This window comes from Pantherophis guttatus, chromosome 9, assembly GCF_059756535.1.
Source record: "Pantherophis guttatus breed Tessera chromosome 9, ASM5975653v1, whole genome shotgun sequence".
Taxonomy (NCBI): Eukaryota; Metazoa; Chordata; class Lepidosauria; order Squamata; family Colubridae; genus Pantherophis; species Pantherophis guttatus.
In genome coordinates this window covers 30,950,355-30,975,396 of record NC_142071.1, presented here as the reverse complement: position 1 = coordinate 30,975,396, position 25,042 = coordinate 30,950,355, and the positions used below count along the sequence as shown (strand labels likewise).

General features: G+C 46.0%; 1 protein-coding gene and 1 long non-coding RNA gene across 7 annotated transcripts in view; both read right to left on the bottom strand.

The window, feature by feature from the left end:
* Positions 1 to 25,042, bottom strand: part of NCAM1 (neural cell adhesion molecule 1) — a 192,155-nt gene that overhangs the window by 25,631 nt on the left and 141,482 nt on the right. For all 6 annotated transcript variants that reach the window (XM_034425251.3, XM_034425254.3, XM_034425255.3 and 3 more), the window contains 4 exons: positions 23,996 to 24,180; positions 22,261 to 22,357; positions 21,486 to 21,656; positions 19,834 to 19,965 (listed from right to left, as the gene is read on the bottom strand). In XM_034425251.3, the coding sequence (XP_034281142.2) occupies positions 19,834 to 19,965; positions 21,486 to 21,656; positions 22,261 to 22,357; positions 23,996 to 24,180 (585 nt within the window). The remainder of the gene's footprint in view (positions 1 to 19,833; positions 19,966 to 21,485; positions 21,657 to 22,260; positions 22,358 to 23,995; positions 24,181 to 25,042) is intronic.
* Positions 12,907 to 13,513, bottom strand: LOC148112513 (uncharacterized). Its single transcript, XR_015729415.1, has 3 exons — positions 13,437 to 13,513; positions 13,268 to 13,297; positions 12,907 to 12,932 (listed from the first exon to the last, which is right to left on the bottom strand). It is a non-coding gene; the product is annotated as an uncharacterized LOC148112513 (long non-coding RNA).

The window sequence follows — 25,042 nt, the reverse complement described above, 5'->3', positions numbered from 1 at the left end:
GCCAAGGAGCCTTACCTCCCCTCTCCTGAAGTGCCAGGCCAATTGACATTCCCCAGGAGGAAATCTGGGATTTAGGTTTCCTGGCTCTGTATGACAAAATAAATATTACGGGTCTTGAGGGACAACCCTTCCCTTCCCTTCTGCTCTGCCTACCCCAAGGTCACTGGGGATCAGAACGAGCAACTGCCCAAAAGCAGAGGGACAGGATCAGAGGTGGGATTCAGCCGGTTTGGGAAAACCGGATATTAATTTTAATCTGGTTCGCCGAACCGGTAGTTGCAAGGACTGCCTGGCCCTGCCCACCCCACCCTGCCCTCCCAGGAGTCCCCACATGGCCCGTTTTGGATGCGAGAGAAGTGCAGGACCCGCGCGGAGGCTCTGGGAGGGTGAAAAATGGACCTACTGGAAGTCCCAGAAGTTCAGAAAGTCTGGAAACAGGCCTGTTTCCAGCCTCCGGAGGGCCTCCAGAGCCCGGGGAGGCCATTTTCACCCTCCCAGAACCTTGAGAAAAGCCTCCGGAGCCTGGGGAGGGCGAAAATGCCCCCCCCCCAGTGCAGGAGGTCGAGTAGGCAATGCCCACCACGGCTATGCCCACCCAGCAATCAGGCAGAGAACCGGCTGCTAAAATTTCTGAATCCCACCCCTGCCTCTGATGTACACGAAATGACCCTCAGGAAGTTCACTGTGAGCTTGTTCAGAAATGCCAGGACCTCTCCTTGACAAGTGGTGAAGGAACTAGGTGTCCACCAGGTGACACCAGGCTAGAAACCAGGAGATGGTGAAGTTCTAGTCCCATCTTAAGCAGGGAAGTCAGCTGGGTGACTTTGGGTTGGTCTTTCTCTCTCAGCCCAGCTCTCCTCTCAAGAGTTGTGGGGAAAGTAAGAGGAGGAAGATGTAGCATGTTTGAGATCCTTGGTGCTTTCTGAACTTGGTTGTTTTCTTGTAGATGTTTCATTGCCCAACTAGGCAACATCATCAGTGCTAAAGGGAGTGGGGTTTGTGGAGAGGAAGTGGAGGAGGAGGAGGAGGAGGAGGAGGAGGAGGAGGAGGAGGAGGAGGAGGAGGAGGAGGAGGAGAAAAGGGTGGAGAAGGGAGAGGAGAGAAGTGGAAGATTGTGGAATCCTTGATGCTCTCCGAGCTTGGTTTTTTCTCACAACACTGAAGTTATTACCTAGTTGGGTCATGAAACAACTACAAGAACACAGCCAAGCCCAGAGAGCACCAAGGACCCCACAGTTCGACCCTGAGCAACAGATATTCTCTTCTATTTCCTATTGGAAGTGCCTTGAATTATTTATTAAAATAATAAAGGCAAGGAAAAAAACCCACAAATCTTTAAAAAAATCAACCACCTTTCAAAGGTGTGTTCCTTGTAAAATGTGTATTGCCCAAAAGATTTCTTCCTGCTCTTTGCCTCTTATGATCTGACTCTCGGACCAGCTCATTATAACATTAAGAAAGAGTTCTTAATGTCAATCAGATTTTTGCTCTGTCCAATTAGTGCTATTCCCCCATCCCCAAACACACACACACACACACACACACACACAGAGTCCTTTCAGTTGAAGATGTTGGAATTTTTGCCACAATCAATACAGTTAATTTGGATATTGTAAGAGTTGTGTTGCGACACCCAGAAAAATGCAGCATCCTTCACTTAATCCTCCAGGGAAAGATGGAAGGCAAACAAAGTTTGCCTTGTTTGACTGGTTGGGACAAAACTCAGCAGCACTTTTTCATACAACTGTTGACAAAAATAGGATCGCCAACATGATTGCCAATGTCCGATGATGGATATGGCACAAGAAGAAGAACTGGGTGTACTGGGCGAATCTCTCACTGTCAACAGCATCATCATAGCAAGGAAACAGAATTTTCTCTGTATTTCTCTGAATCTGCACGTAACCTGATTTTGCCTTCTCTCAAATAATTTTGGGTGGCAATACTTAAAACTCAGGCAATGTAGTTCAAAGTGGGAAGATCAGTAGGTCATAATAAATATCTTTCAATGTGGACTTGATTAAAAATCACGTCTGGGCAGGTGAAGAAGGCAGCTAGGTATTTTGCTCCTGTTTTAACTTTATTATCAACCGCCTGGAAAATTTGGGAAGCCGAAAGGGGAAACTGTTGCAACATCCAAGTACCCTAAAAATGTTGGGGTGTCATTACAGAAGTTGGATGCACAGTCAAGCTTCCTGAGTGTGTCACAAAGGCCACGGGGAAGAACATTTCGTGGCTTGAACATGCTCTTTCCAGTTAGAGGTGGGAGACCACTGAAGTTGTCAGTTCAAACTTTCCAGCTCTTCAAAGCAGAGTCGTTTATGTGAAATTCTTCCTTCCTTCCTTCCTTCCTTCCTTCCTTCCTTCCTTCCTTCCTTCCTTCCTTCCTGCCTGCCTGCCTGCCTGCCTGCCTGCCTGCCTGCCTTCCTTTCCTTCCTTCCACCACAGTGCCACTTTTGCAACCGACAACACAAATAAATGCAGCTCTGCCATGGAAGTTCCTCTTAATCTACCCCCCATCCACCAGTCCCATCCATTGGTGGTGTCCTCTGGCATTTGTGCATTTAGGCCAATCTGCTAAAGGGGCCTTTACAGGAGTACAATTGCAATCAAAAGCACAATTTCCCCCTTGAACTCCATGAAGCTTATTATTTTGGAGTAAACAGTCCTGCAAAGTAGCATTAAACAACTTTGTGTGAACTTTGCACGAATTTCAGCTTTTCCTAATTCTGATCTCCCTCTAAATCCAGATTCGCTAGTGGCTTTTGACACTTCCTCCTCAGAACTCAAAGGCTTATGGAGGAATCGTATCAACAGAGGGAAGCTGTTTTTTTTTCAGAGTCAGAATAGACACGAGGTTGGATCCAGACCCCCAAAAAACCCATGTAAAGATCTTTCCTCTCCGTTCCTCCCCCAGCCCTTTTATCACTTCTGCCTGGGAAGGGGCTTTGAAAGTCTGGACCAGATTCAGAATGGACCTTCATGGTGTTAACTCTCAAATGACCAACGCTGAAGGAAAAAAGAAGTTACGGTTATTAGGAAGTCAACAAACAGCCCCCACCCGAGAAAGAGAGGAGGAGACGACCACCACACTTAAGAGCTTGTCCATGCAGCCTAGAGGAAAAGGAACACAACCTCCTTTTACACAGCAGCTCATTTGTCTCGAATTGATGGCAGGGACAGGTGACTGTGGTCTTTGGCGCACACCACCCATCAGCCCTGACTGGGCTAAGGGGGGACTCGTAGTCCAAAACACAGGAGGCCCCAGCCCTGCCTCTTGCTTCCGCATTCCTGCGCTCTTTCGTACATCAAGAGAAGAAGCCGACGAGGGAAAGCAGCACACCTGCCACTCAGGTATCTCAGGAGCAGAGAGGGACATTAAGATGCCAGGAAGGAAATGGTTCCTCTTTGCAAACAGCATCGTTTCTCCTTCGTTTTAGCAAGAGGGAGAAAAACCACCCTCTAAAGTAAACCCAACGCAGAAATGTTGAGCAAGAGGCTGTTAAAATAATTGTGGGTCCCATGCTTCTCCTTGGAGCACAATTAAAGACTCTCTCTCCACTTCCCGTGCCATTAAGCACCTTCCAGTGCTCTCCCACTTTTGGTCACTGTGTAAAAAGGGTTGAAAACTTGTGACAAAAAGCGCCTGCCACAGTTTCAAATCACGAATGGCACTCATCCCAAGTTTGGTCAACAGTTGAGGTAGAAAGAGACAAAGGAGAGGAAGAGGGTTAAAGTAACGCACAAAGAAATGAGATGGATTGGTTAAGGGGGGAAAAGACAACAGGCTGCACGAAACCAAGGAGGCCGAGAGTTAGTTCCAGGGGGGATGTCGCCCAAACATCTGTGGAAGGAGAGAGAGAAAACAGGACAGTGGCTTCTTCACTCCACACGCTGCTGAGTTACTCGGGTTAGTTTCCCAGCGAACCCCCTGCTTGAACGCAAAGGGGAGAGGCATTCCGAGATGGGAGTCAAGTGGGGGGTGAAATGATGATGGCCTTGGGTGCTTTTCCAAACAAACTATTGATCTTCTGGGAAGCAAAAAGCCAAGGGGTGAGGCTGGTCTTCTCAAATGGGATAAATCAAGTGAAATTCTAGGTCGAGGTGTCCAATCTTGGCAACTTTAAAAACCTGCGGACTTCAATTCCTAAAATTCCCCAGCCAGCCACCAATTCTGGGAGTTGAAGTCCAGAGGTCTTAAAAGTTGCCAAGGCTGGACACCCCTGTCCTACGTCGTCTTCTGTTCTAGAAAATTCTTCCTTCCTCATGGCCACCAACTCAAACGGGAAGGTAAGCACTCTCCCTTATATGACAAAGGCCAAATTGTTTGCTTCCGTGTTCTTGAATGACAACAAACACACCCTGGATGTAATGATAGATACTTCTAGGAGAGTTTTCAAAGGCTTCTTGGCTCAAAAGAGGTACAAATTCTAGAGCAGGAGGAAGCCTCTGTGTGCCAGTTTTATTCCCATTGGGTGACCCAACTCTGCAAAACCCTTTTGTCATGCAAACATATATAAACTCTCTCTTGATTGATCTATGGCTGACATTTATAGAAGTGACTCACTTCCTAGCTGTCTTCTTCTGCCTTCTCTGTTTCCCTGTTCCTGTTTAGGATAATCAGGGAAAAGGAGTCTAAGGAAATACCAATTGGATAAAAAAAAAAAAAAAAAGGAGGACAAATAGTCCAGGGGAAGTGATACTCAGTACTTCCTCAAGTGATACTCCTTAGTACTTCCAATCTTCTCATAACATAGAAACCTAAAAAACTGACGGCCAAAAATGACCCAATGATTCCTCAAATCTGCTCTTTGAATTTATTTGTTTTGTGGTTTTTAAATTTTTTTTAATTATTTATTATATTTCATTATTAATTTTATTTTTGTCAGCGGATGGATGGACGTGTGTTTATCCCAAGCATGTTTAAGCTCAGTTACGGACGACTGAACTGCAATCTCCTCTGGAAATTAGTCCCAAGCTTCCACTAGTCTTTCTGCAAAATAATAGCTTCAAACATGACTTTTGAACTTCTCTCCTGTCACTTTGAGGTTATGCCCCTTCCCCTGCTTCTTGATTTTTTACTTAATAGGAAAAAATAAAAAATTCTGGAATTTGTCTGGAAAAAAATTTCCTGGAATTCCGTTCCAGGAATTGCACGATAACCTGGATCAGCTGATGGGCCAGTAAATGCAGAATGAGCAGACAAACTCAATAAAGATTTGTTTGTTTGTTTGCTTAATATCTAAGTATGCTTGCTTGTGCCATTAGCATGGAGCTCTGGCGTCTTAACATCACCAATTGCTACTAGCAGTGGAAGTGGAGAACTGGTCTCCATCCGTGGGCTACTACTTACCCTGTTTCCCCGAAAATAAGACATCCCCTGATAATAAGCCCAGTTGGGCTTTTGAGCGCATGCACTCAAATAAGCCTCTTCCCGAAAATAAGCTCTCCCAAAAAATATTTAAATGCAGAGCTGGAAATCAGGTAAGATGGCAAGAGGGGCCCCATCGTGCTCCACGCGCCCCAAAATAATAAGACCTCCCTGAAAATAAGGCCGAGCGCTTTTTTGGGGGTTCAAAAAAATATAAGACAGGGTCTTATTTTCGGGGAAACACGGTAGTAGACCCAGTCCAAGAAAACCAGGCCCAGATGCATCTTTGAGAGGTCACTGGAGACCTTGTGCTGCAAGGGGACATCCTTCTCCTGGAAACCTTTCTCTTCTGTGCAACTTCAAATTTATGAGCCTTGGTGGCGCAGCAGACTAAAGCACTGTTATTAACATCCACTTACATCTGCTGCCTGCAATTACTGCAAGTTCAAATCTCACCAGGCTCAAGGTTGACTCAGCCTTCCATCCTTTCGAGGGAGGTAAAATGAGGACCCGATTTGTGGAGGCAATAAGCTGACTTTGTATAAAAAAAGAACACCACTTGGGACGGGGGGAGGGGCGAAAGCCCTACTAAGCAGGTATATACAAAAGTATGAAGGCTATTGCTTAACGCATTGTAAGCCGCCCTGAGTCTCTGGAGAAGGGCAGCATATAAATCAAACCAATAAATAAATAAATAAACTCCTATGAACTCTGGGAGCATCACTTGGAAACATGACAATTTCCTTAATTGGACTGTTATATCAATGCAGCCATGGCAAATAGAATAATCTGGATTATCTGATGGGCCCGTAACTGCAATGAAGAAACGGGGATTTTTTTAAAAATCGGCACTAACCCTTGGGCCTACAGCTTATCCTGTCCTCTACATGAGTGTATCCAGAAGGTAATTTTGTTTGCAATAGGCTCTGGAAGCAAAACACACCTAATAATAACAACCCCTGAACAATGGAAACAAACAATTTAGCCTGGCACCCCTAAGCCCAGCACTAACGTGCCCTCACAGAAGAGCAAGAGAAGGATGGACTTTTAGTTGGGTTGCATGCAGACACAATGTGTTGAACAAAGCTTTTTAAAAAAAAAAATAAAATAATGAGAGGTTATAGAAGGAAAATTTTAAGTGACGAGAATTCAGAGGTTCTGAATGGGGGGTGGGGAGAGGAAAGGTATCGTGTTTCTAATTTGTTTTTGTTTTTTCTTGTCCTGTGCAGAATTCGTTAACTAATCAGAACAAAGGTTGTGTTTTCGTTGCTGTCATTTAAATGTTTTACCTTCTGTTCACCAGCGTGGACGACATCATCAGCACCATGCAAGCCACATGACAAAGTCACATGATACGCACGCACATGATTTGGTTGAAAGGAAAGTGGAGGAAGTCACATGAAAAATACAAAAAAAAAAAAAATTAAAAAAACGGATGTAAACAATGGGCAAAAAAGAATCAACAACATTTACAGATTAAAGTCTAAACAAAATCAAATTAGCCATTCTATTGAAACACCAGAGCAGACAGTTAAAAACAAAACGAAACAAAACAAAAATCCATCGATCTAAAAAAAAAAAAAACAAACCCACAAGATTATTATTGAACAAGCGCAAGCACTGAGATCCTCGCAGGGAGGGGTTGGGTTGGGTTGGGTTGGTTAGGCAGAGCGATGGGGCTGCAGACTAATTAATACCATGTCAGATAAAGAGTCACAAAATATCACTAAGAGGAGAGAAGGCTTCCTCTTCACCAGGAACTCCTGGCAACAGCCATAACACAGGAAAGGAGGGGAGGGGATGGGAGGAAAGGGAGAAGGAAAGGGAGAAGGAAAGGAGGAAAGGAAAGGAAAGGAGGAGGGAGGAAAGTAAAGTAAATGGAGAAGGAAAGGAAAGGAGGAGGGAGGAAAGTAAAGTAAATGGAGAAGGAAAGGAGAAAAGGAAAGGAAAGGAGGAGGGAGGAAAGTAAATGGAGAAGGAAAGGGAAGGGAAGGAAAGGAGGAAAGGAAAGGAAAGAAGGAGGGAGGAAAGTAAATGGAGAAGGGAAGGGAAGGAAAGGAGGAAAGGAAAGGAAAGAAGGAGAGAGGAAAGTAAAGTAAATGGAGAAGGAAAGGAAAGGAAATGAGGAGGGAGTAAAGGAAAGTAAATGGAGAAGGAAAGGGAAGGAAATGAGGAGGGAGGAAAGGAAAGTAAATGGAGAAGGAAAGGGAAGGGAAGGGAAGGGAAGGAGAAAAAAGGAGGAGGGAGGAAAGGAAAGGAAATGGAGAAGGAAAGGAAAGGAGGAAAGGAAAGTTAACGAAATGGAGAAGGAAAGGAAAGGAGAAGGAGGGAGGAAATGGAGAAGGGAAGGGAAGGGAAGGGAAGGAAAGAAAGGAAAGGAAAGGAAAGGAAAGGGAAGGGAAGGGAAGGGAAGGGAAGGAAAGGAAAGGGAAGGGAAGGGAAGGGAAGGGAAAGAAAGGAAAGGAAAGGAAAGGAAAGGAAAGGAAAGGAAAGGAAAGGAAAGGAAAGGAAAGGAAAGGGAAGGAGATTTAATATAGCAACAAGTCATTCATCCAAAAGGACACTGCAAAGAAGTCAATCAGCTTCTAAAATTTAAGACAAATGGAGCGGGGCTGCCTTCCTTTGGGCTTCTCCTCTTCTCTGTAGAAATAGAAAAACAAAAGAAAACCCACAAAATCCTCCTCCCTCCCCCCAATCTTCCCACTCTGCTAGCTCCACAGGCAAGAGGATGAACGGAGGGGGGTCTAGATATGGGCTCCAGGTTTCTGGCATTGGTGCACCAGGCCAACTGGAACAGTCCCATTGGGATGGCTCAAGTAAGTCTTCAGGGCTGAGCAAGACTTTCAAGGGCTCAATCAATAATTTTGCTGTACGTGGAAATTCCCAAGCCGTGTGGCTCACACCGTGTCCAAAGGTCTCTTTGCTGGTTTAGACAGCAGTGAAGGTAGACGCCACAAGGGCCTCCTTGTCACATCATTTAAAAATCGTTCTGGTACAGCATCAACAAGCCACTTTCTCCCAAATTTAATTTATTTAATTTAATTTAATTTAATTTAATTTTTTAATTTAATTTATATGCCACCCCTCTCCGAAGACTCAGGGCGGCTCACAATACATTTTAAAAAAAAATCATTATAAAAAAACATTGAAAAATGTTGAAAAATATGACCTAACTTGCACACTGTGGTTGTTGGCGGAGGACTTTTCCCCCAACATAATTCAAACCATTTAAAGGCAAGTACTTGGAAACAATATCCAGGACTTTAACATGAAACGTCTTTTTAGTCCTTCATCCTGGGGCTCTTTGGTTAGTTGCACTACAGCTCTCCTAAACCTTTCCTTATCTAACTATAGTCTGTTCTGACCCGGCTATCAAACACGACAAACCCTCTGTAGTTAACTAACTGTAGTTGTCTGCCATATTTATTCATCTCCGCCCTCTGCCTTTTATCCCCAGAGCTTAGGGTGGGGCTTCGCTAGCAGCAGTAGCTCTTCCATCCTGAGGACCGGCCCATAGATTTCCACTGCTCTCCTCTCCTCTGCCTTCTGAGCATCTGTGCATCAGGCACTGGACCCAGCTGTTCTTCCTCCTCCTCATCAGCCATCTCCAGACCTGGAGGCTGTTGACTCTCCATCTGAGGGCTGATGGACAGCCCAGGCTCCACCTCTCTCTCTCTCCCCCTTGGAGCTCCCTGGTTGCCTTGATGCTGACTCTGACTCCCACGCCTTCTCCTCCTTTTCTCATTTGGCTGCCTGAGGGTCACAACATAGTCAGAATAATGGAGAAAGTACAAGAGAGGAACTCATTCCTTCCCTCTGCAACACAAGTAGAATTAAAACCTCCCGGTCCATTGCTGGCACCATAGGAAACCATGCAGCCCAGCGATGATGCCTCTGTACCCTTGTTTCCTAAGCCAGCCTCCGGGTGCCCAGGGCTTTCACACGTCCTGGGTCTGCAAATTCTGAGAGTTTCAGATTTACGGCCAGCCTGTTTAGAAGAGGTCAAAAAAATCCCCCAAAAGACTCAGTTACAAAAGGGTGGGGTGTCTGCCCTCTTCAGAAGGGGGAAGGGGGAAACTCCAGTGTCACCGTGTGAGCTGGAAGGGAGAGCTTGCAATTGGAGTCTCCTAACTTAGCACAATCCGAGGATATTTTGCCGGCAATTGAACATCATTTATTTATTTATTTTTAAATGAGGAAGAAGGATTGCCTGCTCGGGACAAAACATGGGTGAGTGGCCAGCAAGGAAGGAGAACTGGACTCTTGCTATGAGCAAAGGTCGGCCAGGACGGCAAATCTTATAGATTCACAAACAAGCGAAGATCCCTTTGCAACACAGATCTTCAAAATCCACGGACAGTCAAAGCAGCCCAGATCAACCCTGTTGTCTTTAAAGTAGAATTGGAGGCGTCAGGAGACCGAAGGGCCCTTACCAAACAACTCCAGGTCCAAGAGTAATAAAGTAAGACAGCTGGACACTCAAGAGGTTGACATCCAAGTCTTGAGCATTCCCACTGTTCCTCCGCAGCCTGCGGACTATCCAGCCCCCTTTCTCCATTAATATCTGCTCATCGTCGTGAAAGCTTTTGTCCCCATTCAAATTCACAGCTTGCGGGCACCGAAATAAATGGTGATGTAGGAGGAAGAAAGAGGAGGCCATTTTTAAATGAAACTCCTGTCACTCAAAGCCATTCCTTTCAGCAGCTCCATGGAAAGGAAAGGGGGGGAAAAAAATCTAAAACCCCAAATCCATTCGTAAACTTCTCTGTCAAAAAGCTCTGTCTTTTCAGAGAGGCTTGGTGTTCTCTGCCTACATTAACCTTCACTCTTTTCTTCTTCTTTAGGAAATAATCTCTCTCTCTCTGTGTGTGTTTGTGTAAGAGAGAGAAGAAAGAAAGAAAGAAAGAAAGAGAGAGAGAGAGAGAGAGAGAGAGAGAGAGAGAGAGGGAAGGAAGGAAGGAAGGAAGGAAGGAAGGGAAGGGAAGGGAAGGGAAGGGAAGGGAAGGGAGGGAAGGGAAGGGAAGGGAAGGGAAGGGAAGGGAAGGGAAGAAGGAAGGAAGGAAGGAAGGAAGGAAGGAAGGAAGAAAGAGAGAGAGAGAGAGAGAAGGAAGGAAGGAAGGAAGGAAGGAAGGAAGGAAGGGAAGGGAAGGGAAGGGAGGGAAGAGAAGGGAAGGGAAAGGAAGAGAAGGGAAGGGAAGAAGGAAGGAAGGAAGGAAGGAAGGAAGGAAGGAAGGAAGGAAGAAAGAAAGAAAGAAAGAAAGAAAGAAAGAAAGAAAGAAAGAAAGAAAGAAAGAAAGAAAGAAAGAAAGAAGTGAAATAGAAATAGTGAATTCTCGCTTTGGGGAGAATGGGGACAAACCTATCCTAACAGCCAGGATGCCATGCCCCCCCCTTGCCACTACAAAGCCATTCCATTTTCATTGAAGCTCCACTTCATTCTCCATCCACAGACGTTCCCAGGTAGTCCAACACCCAAAGCACAGTTTAAGTTTAAGGACTGGATGCTTTGGGGGGGCTACTTGCAAAAAAAAAAAAAAAAAAAAAACCCTTCCAAGGACTTAGGGCCTTTTCATGTTTTCTTGGAGCCCCTTCAGATTCATCCTGCTCAATGTTGGAACGAGGACTAATATAATTGAATTCATCTCTGCCGTTTGCAAAGATCAATAAGCTACTCCGAAAGGGAGCATGAAAGGAAGTGTGAAGAGAATAAAGGCTCTCTACAACATAGATAAAAATCCAAACCGCATCCATATTAATGCCTGTGTTCAAAACAAATCCTCCCACAGGGAACCTGGGGGGGGGAGGGCTGGAGGAGAAGAAAGGCTCCTCCTTTCTTAATTCACACACATCTGGTCCACATCTGCTGAGAGACCCCGTGACCGAACGGGACCCTGGAAATGGGGGGAATGGCAAAGGGGCAAGAGAAGAGCTGTGGGAGGAGGGAGGGATGGAGGGAGGGAGGGAGAAAAGGGGAAGAAGCCATCCTCCTCCTCTCAATCTGGTTCGGTATTTTCAGTTTTGATGGGATGCTGGGTTGCTATGGCAACACGAAGGATAGATAAAGACACATAAAGGTGAAGCCTGCTGTGAAGATAAATTATGAAGGAAAATAAAAGGCAGAGAGGAGAAAGGGAGACAAGACCTAATGAGGAGGATGAGCATAAAAGAGGAGAGGCTTTGCCCTCTGGGTTTACCGTGTAAAGAACGTCAAGGTTACAACAGCTTTTCTCAAGCTGGGGTCCCCCCAGTGGTGCTGCGTGAGCTGAGGGCAGGTGGGGATAATGGGAATCTTACCTCAGTCCCTGTGAAGGACATCAAGTCGGGAGAAAGCCGAGTTCATGTGGCTTCTTGCCAAGGTCACCCACTTGCCAAGATTATGGGGGAAATATAAGGACTAGTCGGAGGGAGGGAGGAAAGAAAGAAGGAAAGAAGGGAGAGAAAGAGAAGGAAAAAAAGAGAGAAGGAGGGGGAGAGGGAAATAAGGAAGAGGGAGGAAAAATAGGAAGGGAGGGAGGGAAGGAAGGAAAGAAGGAAGAAAGGAAGGAAGGAAGGAAAGAAGGAAGGAAGGTAAAGAGGGAGGGAGGACAAGAGGGAGGGAAGTTGGTCGATAGGTAGGTGAGGAAGGAGGAAGGAGGGAGGGAAGGAGGGAGGGAGGGAGGACAAGAGGTAGGTAGGTCAGTAGGTAGGTGAGGAAGGAAGGGAGGGAGGGAGGACAAGAGGGAGGCAGGGAGGTCGGTAGGTAGGCAAGGAAGGAAGGAAGGAGGAAGGAGGGAGAGAGGACAAGAGGTAGGTAGGTCAGTAGGTAGGTGAGGAAGGAAGGGAGGGAGGGAGGACAAGAGGGAGGCAGGGAGGTTGGTAGGTAGGCAAGGAAGGAAGGAAGGAGGAAGGAGGGAGAGAGGACAAGAGGTAGGTAGGTCAGTAGGTAGGTGAGGAAGGAAGGGAGGGAGGGAGGGAGGGAGGAAGGAAGGAAAGAAGGGAGGAAAAAAGGGAGGGAGGGCCCCAAACTCCCTCCAGGGAGGGAGTGATAGAAATGTAGTAAGTAACTACAATATCTGAAGAAAAATGGCAGGAGGGAAGAATGCCACTGGATCTGAACCATGGGCAGAGGCAGAAATCAGAGAGAAAACAGACATCTGGCTGTCCACAGTGGAGAAAGGAATATCCCAGTCGCTAGAATTGGGAAGAGAGAGGTCCCAAGTAGAAGACAAGGCTCAGAAGAACCAACACAACTGCAATTGTTCTTCAGAAAAAAAGCGAGAAAATTGTGCTCTGAAGCAGACCATCATCAATGGCCTCCTCCTCATAAGGTAAACATATTTCTCAGCAAAAACTTCAAAAAAAACAATGTGAAAGAGATTCTTGTCAAAAAGGAAGGAGGGAATATGTGTTGCTTTCCATGTTCCCAGTGGATAACCCTAGTTTCACCCTGGCCAGTCAGAGAGTGGAGGAAACCCAAGAGAAACAATTGTGTGGGTATCTGGAGATAGTGGTCAACAGAGAGACACCTGCAGGCCAGGCTCCTGACTCCAGTTTCACCTGAACTCACCTGAATTCACCTCACCTAATCCGAATTCACCTGAGCTCACCTGAATTCACCTCACCTCATCTTAACCCTAACCCTGAATTCACCTGAATTCATCCTACCTGAATTCACCTGAACTCACCTGAATTCACCTCTCACCTTAACCCTAACCCTGAATTCACCTGAACTCATCTGAACTCACCTGAATTCACCTAACTTAATCAGAATTCACCTGAATTCACCTGAATTCACCTCAGCTCATCTGAATTCACCTCAGTTCATCTGAATTCACCTGAATTCACCTCACCTTAACCCTGAATTCACCTGAATTCACCTAACCTAATCAGAATCCACCTGAATTCACCTCAGCTCACCTGAATTCACCTAAATTCCCCTGAACTCACCTCAATTCACCTCACCTTAACCATGAATTCACTGAATTCACCTAACCTAATCAGAATTCATCTGAATTCACCTCAGCTCACCTGAATTCACCTGAATTCACCTCACCTTAACCCTAACCCTGAATTCCCCTGAACTCACCTGAATTCAGATACTTCTTGGCGTCTCAGCCTTACTGTCCACCTGTCTATAAAATGAGAGAACGATGAAAATCTGCTTCACTGGTTTCCGTTTCTTTCTTGAACAAGATTTTCTTCCAAAAATCTTGGAAACAAGCATCGAGGAAGCGCACTTTCATTTGTAAAGTTACACCACTCAAAAGCTTCTGGAAGTTTTCTTTTTTAATATATATATATATATATATAGATATATGTATCCGAGATAGAATTTAGGAGCCATTCAGGCTGTTCTGTGTCTTCCTTTCTCAATCTTTTTATTTAATCCCGAAGAAGCAGAATAGCTCATCATGACATTAAAACCGGGATTTCTATTTCGGGCGCCTTCCATTGATGAAATTCGTCTCTCATTACTTCTCTGTCTCTCTCCCTCTCTCTATCCTGTTTAATTCCCCTGAAAAAATTTAGGTAATAACATCCTGGCAATTACATTCAAAAGGTTAACAGCTCAATCACAAGGAAGCCGAGGAATCCTTCACGGCAACTTCATTCCTTTGCTAACCTCTCTTCCTCTCTCTCTCTCAAACTGCAATCAGTAACCTAATGAAATATATTGCTTCACGGATTCCATCTGGCCCTGATTATTTGACAGCATATTTTTTTAAAAAAATATTTTTTTTAAGGAAAGAGGAAGGGACTTTTATTCTGAAGCTGAAGAGTTGCAACCCTGAGGGAGATGGGTGATTTCTAAATGCCATCAATAAATCAATAGGTAGATTTGCAGGGAGTGAGCATTGTGAGATAAACACCCTTCTCCAAAGGGCTGATCTCAGGGTAAACCCCTCGCCCAAGAAATGCAAGGTTCCGTTTATGGCAGTTCTGGTGACACTTCAAGTTTATTAGATTTCTTCTGGGTGGAGACTTGAAAGCAAGTCTCCACCTAGGCCACAGGATGGCTTTTTAGGGCCAGGTGTCAGCACTTCAAACTACATTCATTCCAGTGCTGACATAAGGAGGAGAAGAGGGGGCAGCTGGCAAGAGGACGCTTGACTTTTCATCTACTTATTTTCCCTGAAGATAATATCCCCTAGGAGATGGGTTGGGAGGGGGGACATTCCTGGGAGCTAAAGTAGTAGATATGGGGAGAGTGATTTGAAAGGTGGCCAATGAGACGCAGAGAATTGGGGAACGGAAAGGGAAGGTTTGGGGTCAGGAAGTCAGTGTTGGCTTCGACATAATCGGGGACAGATTGTCGTGCTTCATAAATGAAAGATTTCATCAAAGACTGTTTGTTTGGAAAGGCAATTTTAATTGAGACGACATCGAAACCTGACACCAGGTTCCTGCAGACATGGCTCTGGCAACCATGTTTTCCTTCTAGATGTCCCACTGAAGGGGATCTTCATTGCATCCAGCTGCGTTCTCTTGTATTACCCAAACTGCATAAAGTGGACTTCCACAAGTATAGGCATTGCTCTTACGTACACTAGCTAAATCAGATCTCTCTGTCCTGTAGTAGCAGCATGTTACATGTCAGAAACCATCCAGAGCGAAGGGCTATTGCCCTCTTTTGGCCTCCTGCCCGGCGATCACGTCAACTGGCAATCTCCCACACTTTTGGTCTCATCCGCCAGAACGCTCTTGCATACATATTTTTCATCGAAAGGGAAGTCAAAGATACTGTGTTATGCTCCCTGCTGGTTTTCCCTGAATGGTTTTCGAACTGTAAACTAAATTCAAATTACGGACAGATTTAGTAATCTTCTTGTGAAGTTTCCCCCCCTGCTTTCTACTTATAGAAGAGCTGTGGTGGTGCAGTGGTTAGAGTGCAGTACTGCAGGCTACTTCTGCTGACTGCTGGTTGCCTGTAATTTGGCAGTTCGAATCTCACCAGGCTTCAAGTTGATTCAGCCTTCCATCCTTTCAATGTCGGTAAAATGAGGACCCAAAATTGTTGGGGGTGAGTGGCTGACTCTGTGAACTGCTTAGAGAGGGCTGTAAAAGCACTGTGCAGCAGTATATAAGTCTAAGGGCTATTGGTATTGCTATAGATCTTTCTTGAAAAGATCTGCCTTCTTATATTTTCCCCTCTGTCCTTGTCTAAGCTATTTCTGCTATTGCTCTTCCTTGCATCTGTCTTGAACAATTTTTTGGGGTCACAAAATAGGGTTTGGCAGAATCTAGCAACCTTGCCTGAGATAGTTTGGGGGATGTCAATAATGCATGCCCCTGCCATGGAGGAAGAAGAGCAGAGGAGAGCAGAACAGAGCAGAGGAGAGGAGAGAGGGAAGAGAAAGAGGGGAGAGGAGGGGAGAGAAGAGAAGGAGGAACAGAGGGGAGGGGAAGGGAAGGGAAGGAAGGAGAAGAGAAGAGAAGAGAAGAGAAGAGAAGAGAAGGGAAGGGAAGGGAAGGGAAGGGAAGGGAAGGGAAGGGAAGAAGGAGGGAAGGGAAGAGAAGAGAAGAAGGAGGGAAGGGAAGGGAAGAAGGAGGGAAGGGAAGGGAAGAGGAGAAGAGAGGAGGAGAGGAGAGGAGAAGGGAAGGGAAGAGGAGAGGAGAGGAGAGGGGGGAGGGGAAGGGAAGGGAAGGGAAGAGAAGGAGGGAAGGGAAGGGAAGGGAAGGGAAGGGAAGGGAAGGGAAGAGGAGAGGAGAGGAGAAGAGGGGAGGGGAGGGGAGGAGAGGAGAGGAGAGGAGAAGAAAAGAGAAGAGAAGAGGAAAGGGAAGGGAAGGGAAGAGGAGAGGAGAGGAGAGGAGAGGAGAGGAGAGGAGAGGAGAGGAGAGGAGAGGAGAGGAGAGGAGAAGAGAGGAGAGGAGAAGAGAAGAGAAAGGGAAGAGAACAGAAGAGGAAGGGAAGAGGAGAGAAGAGACACCTCCACTCCAACTGGGTCGCATGCAGATACAGGCAACACGCATGCTCTGGAGGGAGGGGAAACAAAGAGCATCCACCCCTTTGACCAGGTGTTAATGGGGAACACGACAGCTACTTTAGCGTCAGTCTTGTTAGGAGAACTGGTTTACCCGCTACTTTCTCTCTACGGACAAGGAGGAGAAAGAGAAGCAAAGCCAAAGAGAGAAATTAAGTTAAGTTAGGAGAAATCACACGTGGATCTACAGGACACGTTAGAACCGGGGCACTCATGGGGCGGGGAGGGGGAGGAGGAACGGAGAAGCAGCACTTACGTGGCGGCGGAGGGCCTGCGGTTTCCCCTATAGGTGGAAGACGGATGTAAAGAAAAGACAGACCCCCAAAAGAGAAAAGAGGCAACAGAGATGAAAAAAAGAGAGGAGACGGTGGACGAAGGTGCTGAAAACAAGGCAACGCTCTGGACCGCCCGTCTGCTGAGGACTAGCTCCTCAGGAGGCGGACCAGATTTTCAGGGAGAAATAAGGGTAAGGCGACAACCCCACAATGGGCCACCTTTCAACTCATTGCCAGCAAGAGTTGGGGGTTCAGGTTACACATCAGAGAACGGCAGCTAAGGAGGGGGAAGGGACCAGGAGTCGTAAAGGTGGAGGTTATTCCTGTATCAATAAATTATGCAGGCAGCACCGTTTCCTTTAGTTTCTCTTTTTTTTTTCCTTCCTTTTTTCTTTTGACAGGTGGGCATCCTTCCAAACTCAGCTATGTCTGCAAGATCTCGCGTTTTCATTTGTTTAAGAATGCATCCTGCGAGACCCGGAGGCATTTCCAAAATAAAAAAGAAAGCCGCTGCCGCAGACGGAAATGCAAAGTCGGTTGCCCCTTGCTTAATGAATTATTACGAGGGTTGAAGAGGGAGGGGAGATGGGGAATGCCAGAGTGGGGGGGAAGGGAGGACAGCAACACCCCCACCCCCCGCCACCGGGTTTTGCTAGAGGTAGCAGAAGCAGAGAGGGTGGGGCGGAGACGATTTCCAGGCGAAGGGAAGGAGGATAGCGGGTCAGCCAGATTTGATAAAAGGGACACAGCCCTACATAGATGAATCCGTCTCTCTCCAAATTCAGAGGGCTTAGATTTGAGATGCCCAGAGATAAATCCAATTTGTCCTGAGTTCCCCAGAGCTTACAAATTATACAGGGAAGGGACTGTATCTAAACGGGACTGCAAACTGCCCATCCATCTCCAGAGAAGAAGACTAAGCTTAGAGTAGGCATGGTCAACCTTGGCAACTTTAAGACGTGTGGACTTCAACTCCCAGAATTGGCTACAGGATTTGGGTTTGTCTCGTCCAAAGAAAAGAAGAATTAGGGGCAACATGAGCCTTGGTAGTACAGTGGTCTAAAGCACCCTGTTATTAAGATCAGCTGCCTGCAAATACTGCAGGTTCGAATCTCGCCAGGCTCAAGGTTGACTCAGCCTTCCATCCTTTCTAAGGTAGGTAAATTGAGGACCCAGTTTGTGGGGGCAATAAGCTGACTTTGTATAAATATACAAAAGGATGAAGGCTATTGCTTAGCGCATTGTAAGCCGCTCTGAGTCTCCGGAGAAGGGCGGCATATAAATCAAATTAAAACAAAAACAAAAACATGATAGAAGTGTTTCAGTATTTGAGGAGCTGCCCCAAAGAAGAGGGAGTCAAGCTATTCTCCAAAGCACCGGAGAGGAGGACAAGGAACAATGGTTGGAAACTAATCAAAGAGAGAAGCAACTTAGAACTAAGGAGAAACTTCCTAACAGTGAAAACAATTAACCAGTGGAACAGCTTGCCACCAGAAGTTGTGGGTGCTCCATCACTGGAGGTTTTTAAGAAGAGACTGGACAGCCACTTATCTGAAATGGTATAGGTTCTCCTTCTTCAGCAGGGGGCTGGACTAGAAGACCTCCAATGTCCCTTCCAGATCATTCTATTCTAATTCCCCAGCCACATTGGGGAATTCTGGGAATTGAATCCACAGATCTTACAGTTAACAAGATTGGACACCCCTGGCTTAAAGGCTGGAAAAAATACACCGGCAGGGCCCTCGGGCTTCCCAACCCCCCTCCCCCCGCTTGCCGCTCTGCCAGAATTAGACAGTGTGTGTGTATTGGGGGGGGGGTCTTACAGCTTATAAAATGTGAATGGGAGGCAGCTCATTCATGCATGCTATTTGCAAAGCAGACATTTTTATGTCACTCTGAACATTCTGAATTGCACTCGATCTCTTCTCCGCCAGGCCAGGGTTTTTAACGCACGCTTCTATATCGCTTGGTCAGCAGCCGCTTCCAGAATCAAATTGATGGGAAATTCAGGTTGGATAAAACAATGAAGATCTCGTACTTAAACCTCGTACTGAATTTACTGCCCTACAGCTGCGGCGAAAGCTTAGGTGGCTTTAAAAGCCAATTAAGGCAGTTTGCAGAAGCTGCTAAATCTATCGATGGACACAGGATGGAGCAGCCGTAGTTTTTCTCTCCAAGCCCCGTCGGAGAGAGAGACCGCATCCTCCCTCACCTGAAGCTGATCTTCCAAAGCTACAGGGCTACATTCTGAAGCAGATTATATGGATCTCTTGGGGGGATCCAGCAGAGCTGGGAGCTGGGACAAGGAAGGAGATGGGCGAGCCCAGTTTTGAAAACCACTCCGAACGAGGTCTTAAGTGGATGTACGTTTTCAAAACTGCTTTACAGGTAGTTCTTGACCTACAATCATTCATTAAGTGACCATTCGAAATTATAACACTGAAAAAAGGGGCATTTTTTCACACTTAACGACTGTTGCAGCCATGGACATTTGATCAAAATTCGGGCGCTTGGCAACTGATTCATATTTATGACGGTTGCGGTGTCCCGGGGTCATATGATCCCCTTTTGTGACCGGCAAACTCAGTGGGGAAGGCAGATTCACTCAACAGCTGTGTTACTAGCTTAACAACTGGAGTGATTCACTTATGAATGGGTCAAAGATGGGTCAAAACTCACTTAGTAACTGTCTGGCTTTGCAATAGAAATGTTGGGCTCAATTGTGGTCATAAGTCAAGAACTATCTGTAGCCTTCGAGCCCATCTTTCAAGAGAATAAAAGCTTGAAGGCCAAACTGGTGATTTTTAAAAAACTCTTCTAATCTCTTATACCAGCCACCTCTGCCCAGAAATGGTGTTTTCTCTTCTCCAACCCATCTCCCACCTCCACCTGAACTAATTAACCAGAAGATATTAGGACCGGCATTTTTTTAAAAAAAACAAAAACCAACAAAACTAATGGTAGTAGTGTAATAGTAATACATTCCTAGGTGCTGGTCGTGCGCTCTCCACAATCCTCACAGCTCATCAAAAGGATTTGAACAACAACAATGACAAAAGATTCTTGGAAGAGGAAACAGAAAAGAAGGTTCCAACTCAGGGACATGGAGGGGATCTGGACAGAGTCCGGGGGAGGACCAGGTGAGAGGTGAAGGAGGGGCAGTTGGCCTGAGAAAGGGCTGAGGTTGCTAAGCACGGGAAGAGGGGAGGAGCAGGGCTTTACTTACGAACTGGCTGCGTCTTGAAGTCGGAGAGGGAGCTGATTTCCCCGGTGCCTTTGCCGTTGATGGCCGTCAGTCGGATGGCGTACATGGTCTCTGGTTTCAAGCCGATGACCGTGAAGATGCCTTCGGTGTTGGCTGTGCCAGGAGAGACGGCAGACAAGGAGAGGATCAGAACCATCTCTGGGTATAAGTCTGTAGAGATTCTCGGCCATCCAGGTCATGGTTGTCCCAAAGGTGCTTTTTCAGGAGGCAACTGGACTCTCTAGTTTTTTTCCTTTTGAAGGCGTTTCGCTTCTCATCTAAGAAGCTTCTTCAGCTCTGGCTGAATGGTGGGGGAATGGAAGGATTGATACTCCTTGCAGACAGCTGGTCATTTGCATCCTTTTAGAGGGTCGTTGAAGCACTTGGTGGTTTATCTGTGTCCTCAGGGACACCTGAGTGGTGCTCCTGGTTCATCTGGTCTGCAATTTTTTCCCCGCTGGAAATCCATTCCTACTCCCACACCATTCCAAGTGTCTTCATCCCAAATTGTATAGTTAAAAGTCTGCCTACCGAAATTTTCATTTTGCCTGAAGAAGCTACTCGGATGAGTAACGAAACGTCTCCGTTTGAATAAATTGTGGGTCCAGTTGCCATGATTTAACCTTTTGAGATGCTTTTGGTCTGGATGATTGAACCTTCCCTTACATGAATCCACAGGACTCCATCTAACTTTTGATTTAGACGGAAGACATTTTCTGTAGGTGGACCTAGGCTTTATTTCCCAATGAAAGGTCAGCATTCGTTTTGGGGGAGAAATGATCTGCTCCTTAGAAGAAAGTTTACAGAGCTCGGGAGTTATTTTTGGAGCCGCTGCTGTTTCTTCCCTATTGCTTTATTGCGGTGACATTTAGGAATTAATGTTTTCACATTTTTGGTTCTGCTTTCATGTTTCCCCACTGGCTAGCTTGAGCATTTGTGGGGGGAGGAGAGAAAAGTTGTAAATATGACTAATAAAAGGATTAAAGCAGATCTCTCCTATCAGCCAGAGTGGAAAAATTGCAAAGTTGCCCCCCACCTCCACCCGGCTTCTGCCCACCCCATCTTTTCATTGTGCTGCAGTGTTTGACTTTTTGTTCCAACTTATTTCTGTTTTGAACTCTGGTGCTGGAGAAGACTCCTGCGAGTCCCTTGGACTGCAAGGCGATCCAACCGGTCAGTCCTAGAGGAGATCAACCCTGACTGCTCTTTAGAAGGCCAGATCCTGAAGAGGAAACTCAAACACTTCGGCCACCTAATGAGAAGGAAGGACTCACTGGAGAAGACCTTATGCTGGGAACGATGGAGGGCAAAAGAAGAAGGGGGCAGCAGAGAATGAGGTGGCTGGATGGAGTCACTGAAGCAGTAGGCGTGAGCTTCAATGGACTCCAGAGGATGGTGGAGGACAGGAAGGCCTGGAGGAACGTTGTCCATGGGGTCGCGATGGGTCGGACACGACTTCGCAACCAACAACAACATTTCTGTTTTTACTTTATCCAAGTTTTTATCCTTTAAGATTGTAAGCCCCCTCACCCCCGCCAGAGTTACCTTGAGATAAAATGGATGGTTTACACACACACACACACACACAAACAAATAAATAAATAATAAATGTAGGACAGGTTTTGGCACCTCACCTTCCTTGGCATCATAGATTCTGGTGTGCCAGTCTTCCTCCCCCATGGCTCGCCACTCGGCCTTGTACCAGAGGATGGGGACACCCCCGGTTGCCTCCGGTTCATCAAATCTGATCTGGGCTGTGCTGGAGTAGGGCTCCACTTTCTCAATGGAAGGCGCAGAGGGGGTATCTGCAGAGGAAGGGAAGCGGAAAAGGAGGTCAGGCATACACTAGGCTGAGATTTTTATCCCAGAAGTAGCCAGTCACTGAGGGAGCCTGGGAGGTTGAACAGAATATGTTGGCATGCTGGCTGGGGAATTCTGGGAGTTGAAGTCCACAAGTCTTAAAGTTGCCAAGTGTCAACCCATGAAGCGAACCTGGCTAAGGCCATCTTTGCGGCTCCAGGGTTGCCACAAAACAGGGAGGGGGGAAAATAGCTAGCTGGGAGTGGCAGTCGAAACAAAAAGTGTTCCTGTGGGAACCAAGGTCATTTTAACTGGTGGCTGGGAAGAGGAGGAATAGAGTAACCAAAGCAACCAGCCAGCACTTCTATCGGACAATGTGACTGATGACTTGGGGGAAATGGGAACTTTTTAATTAGGTGAAAGCCATGGGAACTTTCAGAGTCTGTTTTCACCAGTTGTGCCAATATGATGTATCCAATGAATTATTCTTCGAGGAATCTACCTGCCTCCAAGTTCTGCTTTCAATGGGTGCATGACTTGGAATGTTGACACCAAGTTTGGAAACCCCTGATTTATTCCACAGAAAGAGAAAAACCGGTCCAAACAAACCTGCTTGCACAAGGATGAACTCGGAGGATTCCTGGCCAATCCGGTTGGCTGCTGTGCAGTTGTAATTCCCAAAATCATTTTCTGAATATGGCGTCACCTGAAAAATGGACATTGACCAGGTGTGCTGGAGAAGAATGCTTCTTAGGAAAGGAAAAACCAAGGAAGCATTTTGGATTTCGTCAATTAGAAGGGAAGACAGTTGAAGGACTGTCCGAGTCCACATGATGCATGGAAAATAGATAGGCAATGGGCAGCCTGGCTATTCTCAGGCTACCAGAACTGATGATTAGGAACACAGTCAGAAGAGAAGGAAGGAAGATACATTTTTGCACACGTCAAATTTATAGAATTTGAGGAAAGAGGTGTGGAGGCACCTATTAACTTAAACAACTAATCAAAACCTATGTCTATGGAGACTCTCAGCCATCCAGGTCATGGTTGTCCCAAAGGTGCTTTTTCAAGAGGCTGTTAAGGATATTGTTGTGTTACCAACCAGCAGAGTAAGTGCACAGAGAAACGGTACTGAGCGCAATGAATACAATACATACAAACTGGTTTAACAAAGCGTTTACTTTGTAGTGAAAAACAATTGCATAGTCTTTTAGTCAATCCAAGTCTTTAGCCATTCAAATCAGTCCGAAGTTACAGATATCTTCTTACCAGACAAACAGCAGTAATTCACGCTGGTAACAAATCACGATGGTAGCAGATCCATCCACGTCTTCACACACGACAGTAACAGTTCCAATCAAGAGTTCCAGTCAAGCAGCAAGTCAAGCAATGATGAGAGCAAGTCCAACAATGACTATAGCTCGGCTTCCTCCTTATATACAGTTTACACTAGTAATTATCCACTTAAGATAAGTGAAGTCAGCAGTGCAATGACTCAACAGGACAATTATGATAATTGCAGTCAGCATTCAGTCAGCAGTCATTAGTCATTACAATGACTCAGCAGTACAATTACTCAGCATTACATTTAAAGTTATAGAACACATATATTGCCTGGACAACTTGTTAGACTTACACCATATCCTAACAGAGGCAACTAGACTTTCTGGTTTTTCTTTGAAGATGTTTTGCTTCTCACCCAAGAAGCTTCTTCACCTCAGAGCTGAGGAAGCTTCTTGGATAAAAAGCAAAACGTCTTCAAAGAAAAACCAGAAAGTCCAGTTGCCTCTTGAAAAAGCACCTTTGGGATAATCAAAATTAAGCAATTCCTAACAGTGAGGACAATTAACCAGTGGAACAGAAGTTGCCTCCAGAAGTTGTGGGTGCTTCATCACTGGAGGCTTTTAAGAAGAGACAGGACAGCCACTTGTCTGAAATGGTATTGGATCTCCTGCTTGAGCAGGAGGCTGGACGAGAAGACCTCCAAGGTCCCTTCCAGCTCTATTCTGATTCAATTAATGGAGGAGGAGGTACAAGAGTGAACCAGCTATCATCCTGGAAGGAGGGAGATAAAACACAACTTGTGTAAAGCTGCACAACACCAAACTGGAATGCTGGGAAGGGCACTTTCATTGCCCTCGGGTGTCACTCTTCTAACACACAGTAACTGTCCAAAGCAATTTAAACATGTGCTAAGTGGCAGTTGGGACGAATGTCCTAAACTGATGGAGTTGCAGTGCCATCTTTGGCTTGTTTCCTTGCTGTTCCTCTGTCCCTCATAGCCATCCTTTGCACATCTTCCTGTGTGCACACAGATGCAGCCTCCCCCCTTCCCAGCTCTCACCTCCAGGTAACTGGCAGCTGGTGTGTTGTAGATCCGGATGTTGCTGTAGTTGGAGCTGGGCAGCAGCTGCCCATCCCGGAACCATGAGATGACAGCGCTGGGATAAGCAAAGACTTCACAGGTGATGTTTGCTGGATTACCTTCCCAGGTATAAACCGCAACAGGGCCCTGCAACTTTGGGGCATCTGGAAGCAACGTGGAAGTCAGTTTCCAGGAGAAGGCATCAAGAAGAACATCTCCTCCCCACCATCTTCTCACCCCTTCTTTCCACCCAACCTGTTTGCATAATTTTGCCATGGCAACTAGTGGTTCTCTAAATCAGGGGTCTTCAACCTTGGCAACTTTTAAGACTTGTGGACTTCAACTCCCAGAGTTCCTCAGGCAGCTGGGAGTTGAAGCCCACAAGTCTTAAAGTTGCCAAGGTTGGAGACCCCTGATCTAAATGATACTCCAGGCAGATCCAGCATATAAGGCCAAAGCAAAGGACCTTGGGAACACTATCCAGAAATACACCATGCTGTATTTCTTACAAGATCTTGGGCAGTTCGTTTATTTGGGGCAAGGGACCTCAAACTGCAGATCGTTCAAACTCTTTACGTCTATAGGGAAATGCAGTCAATTCTTTGCCCAGGTTCAGACATCTCCTCTAGTTGATTGTTGAGAAATCAAGGGAAGCCCTGGCAACGTCCAAGAAGAATGAAGCTTCAACGGGACACACAAACAGAGCTACAGGTCCCTTTACTCAACATCATGTTCCTAAGAATGGCCACCTAGAAGCAAACATACTCCAGCTCATCAGCTGACTTCACAAGCAAAAATCCTCTCTCTTTTTTTGCTCCATTATTATAATCTGAAGTGGACTGTAGTAGTACTTCTGTTAGTATCAGGTAGAAGTACACTACAACCAGAAGTACACCGCAGAGGTACACTGTCTCTGCTCACGAAAGCTCCATGAGCTTCAACCTAATGGATAATTATTAACTTCATCAATGTAAAGATTGGTCTTAGATTGAACTGAAAATGGAAACAACAAAGAAGTGGAAAAGG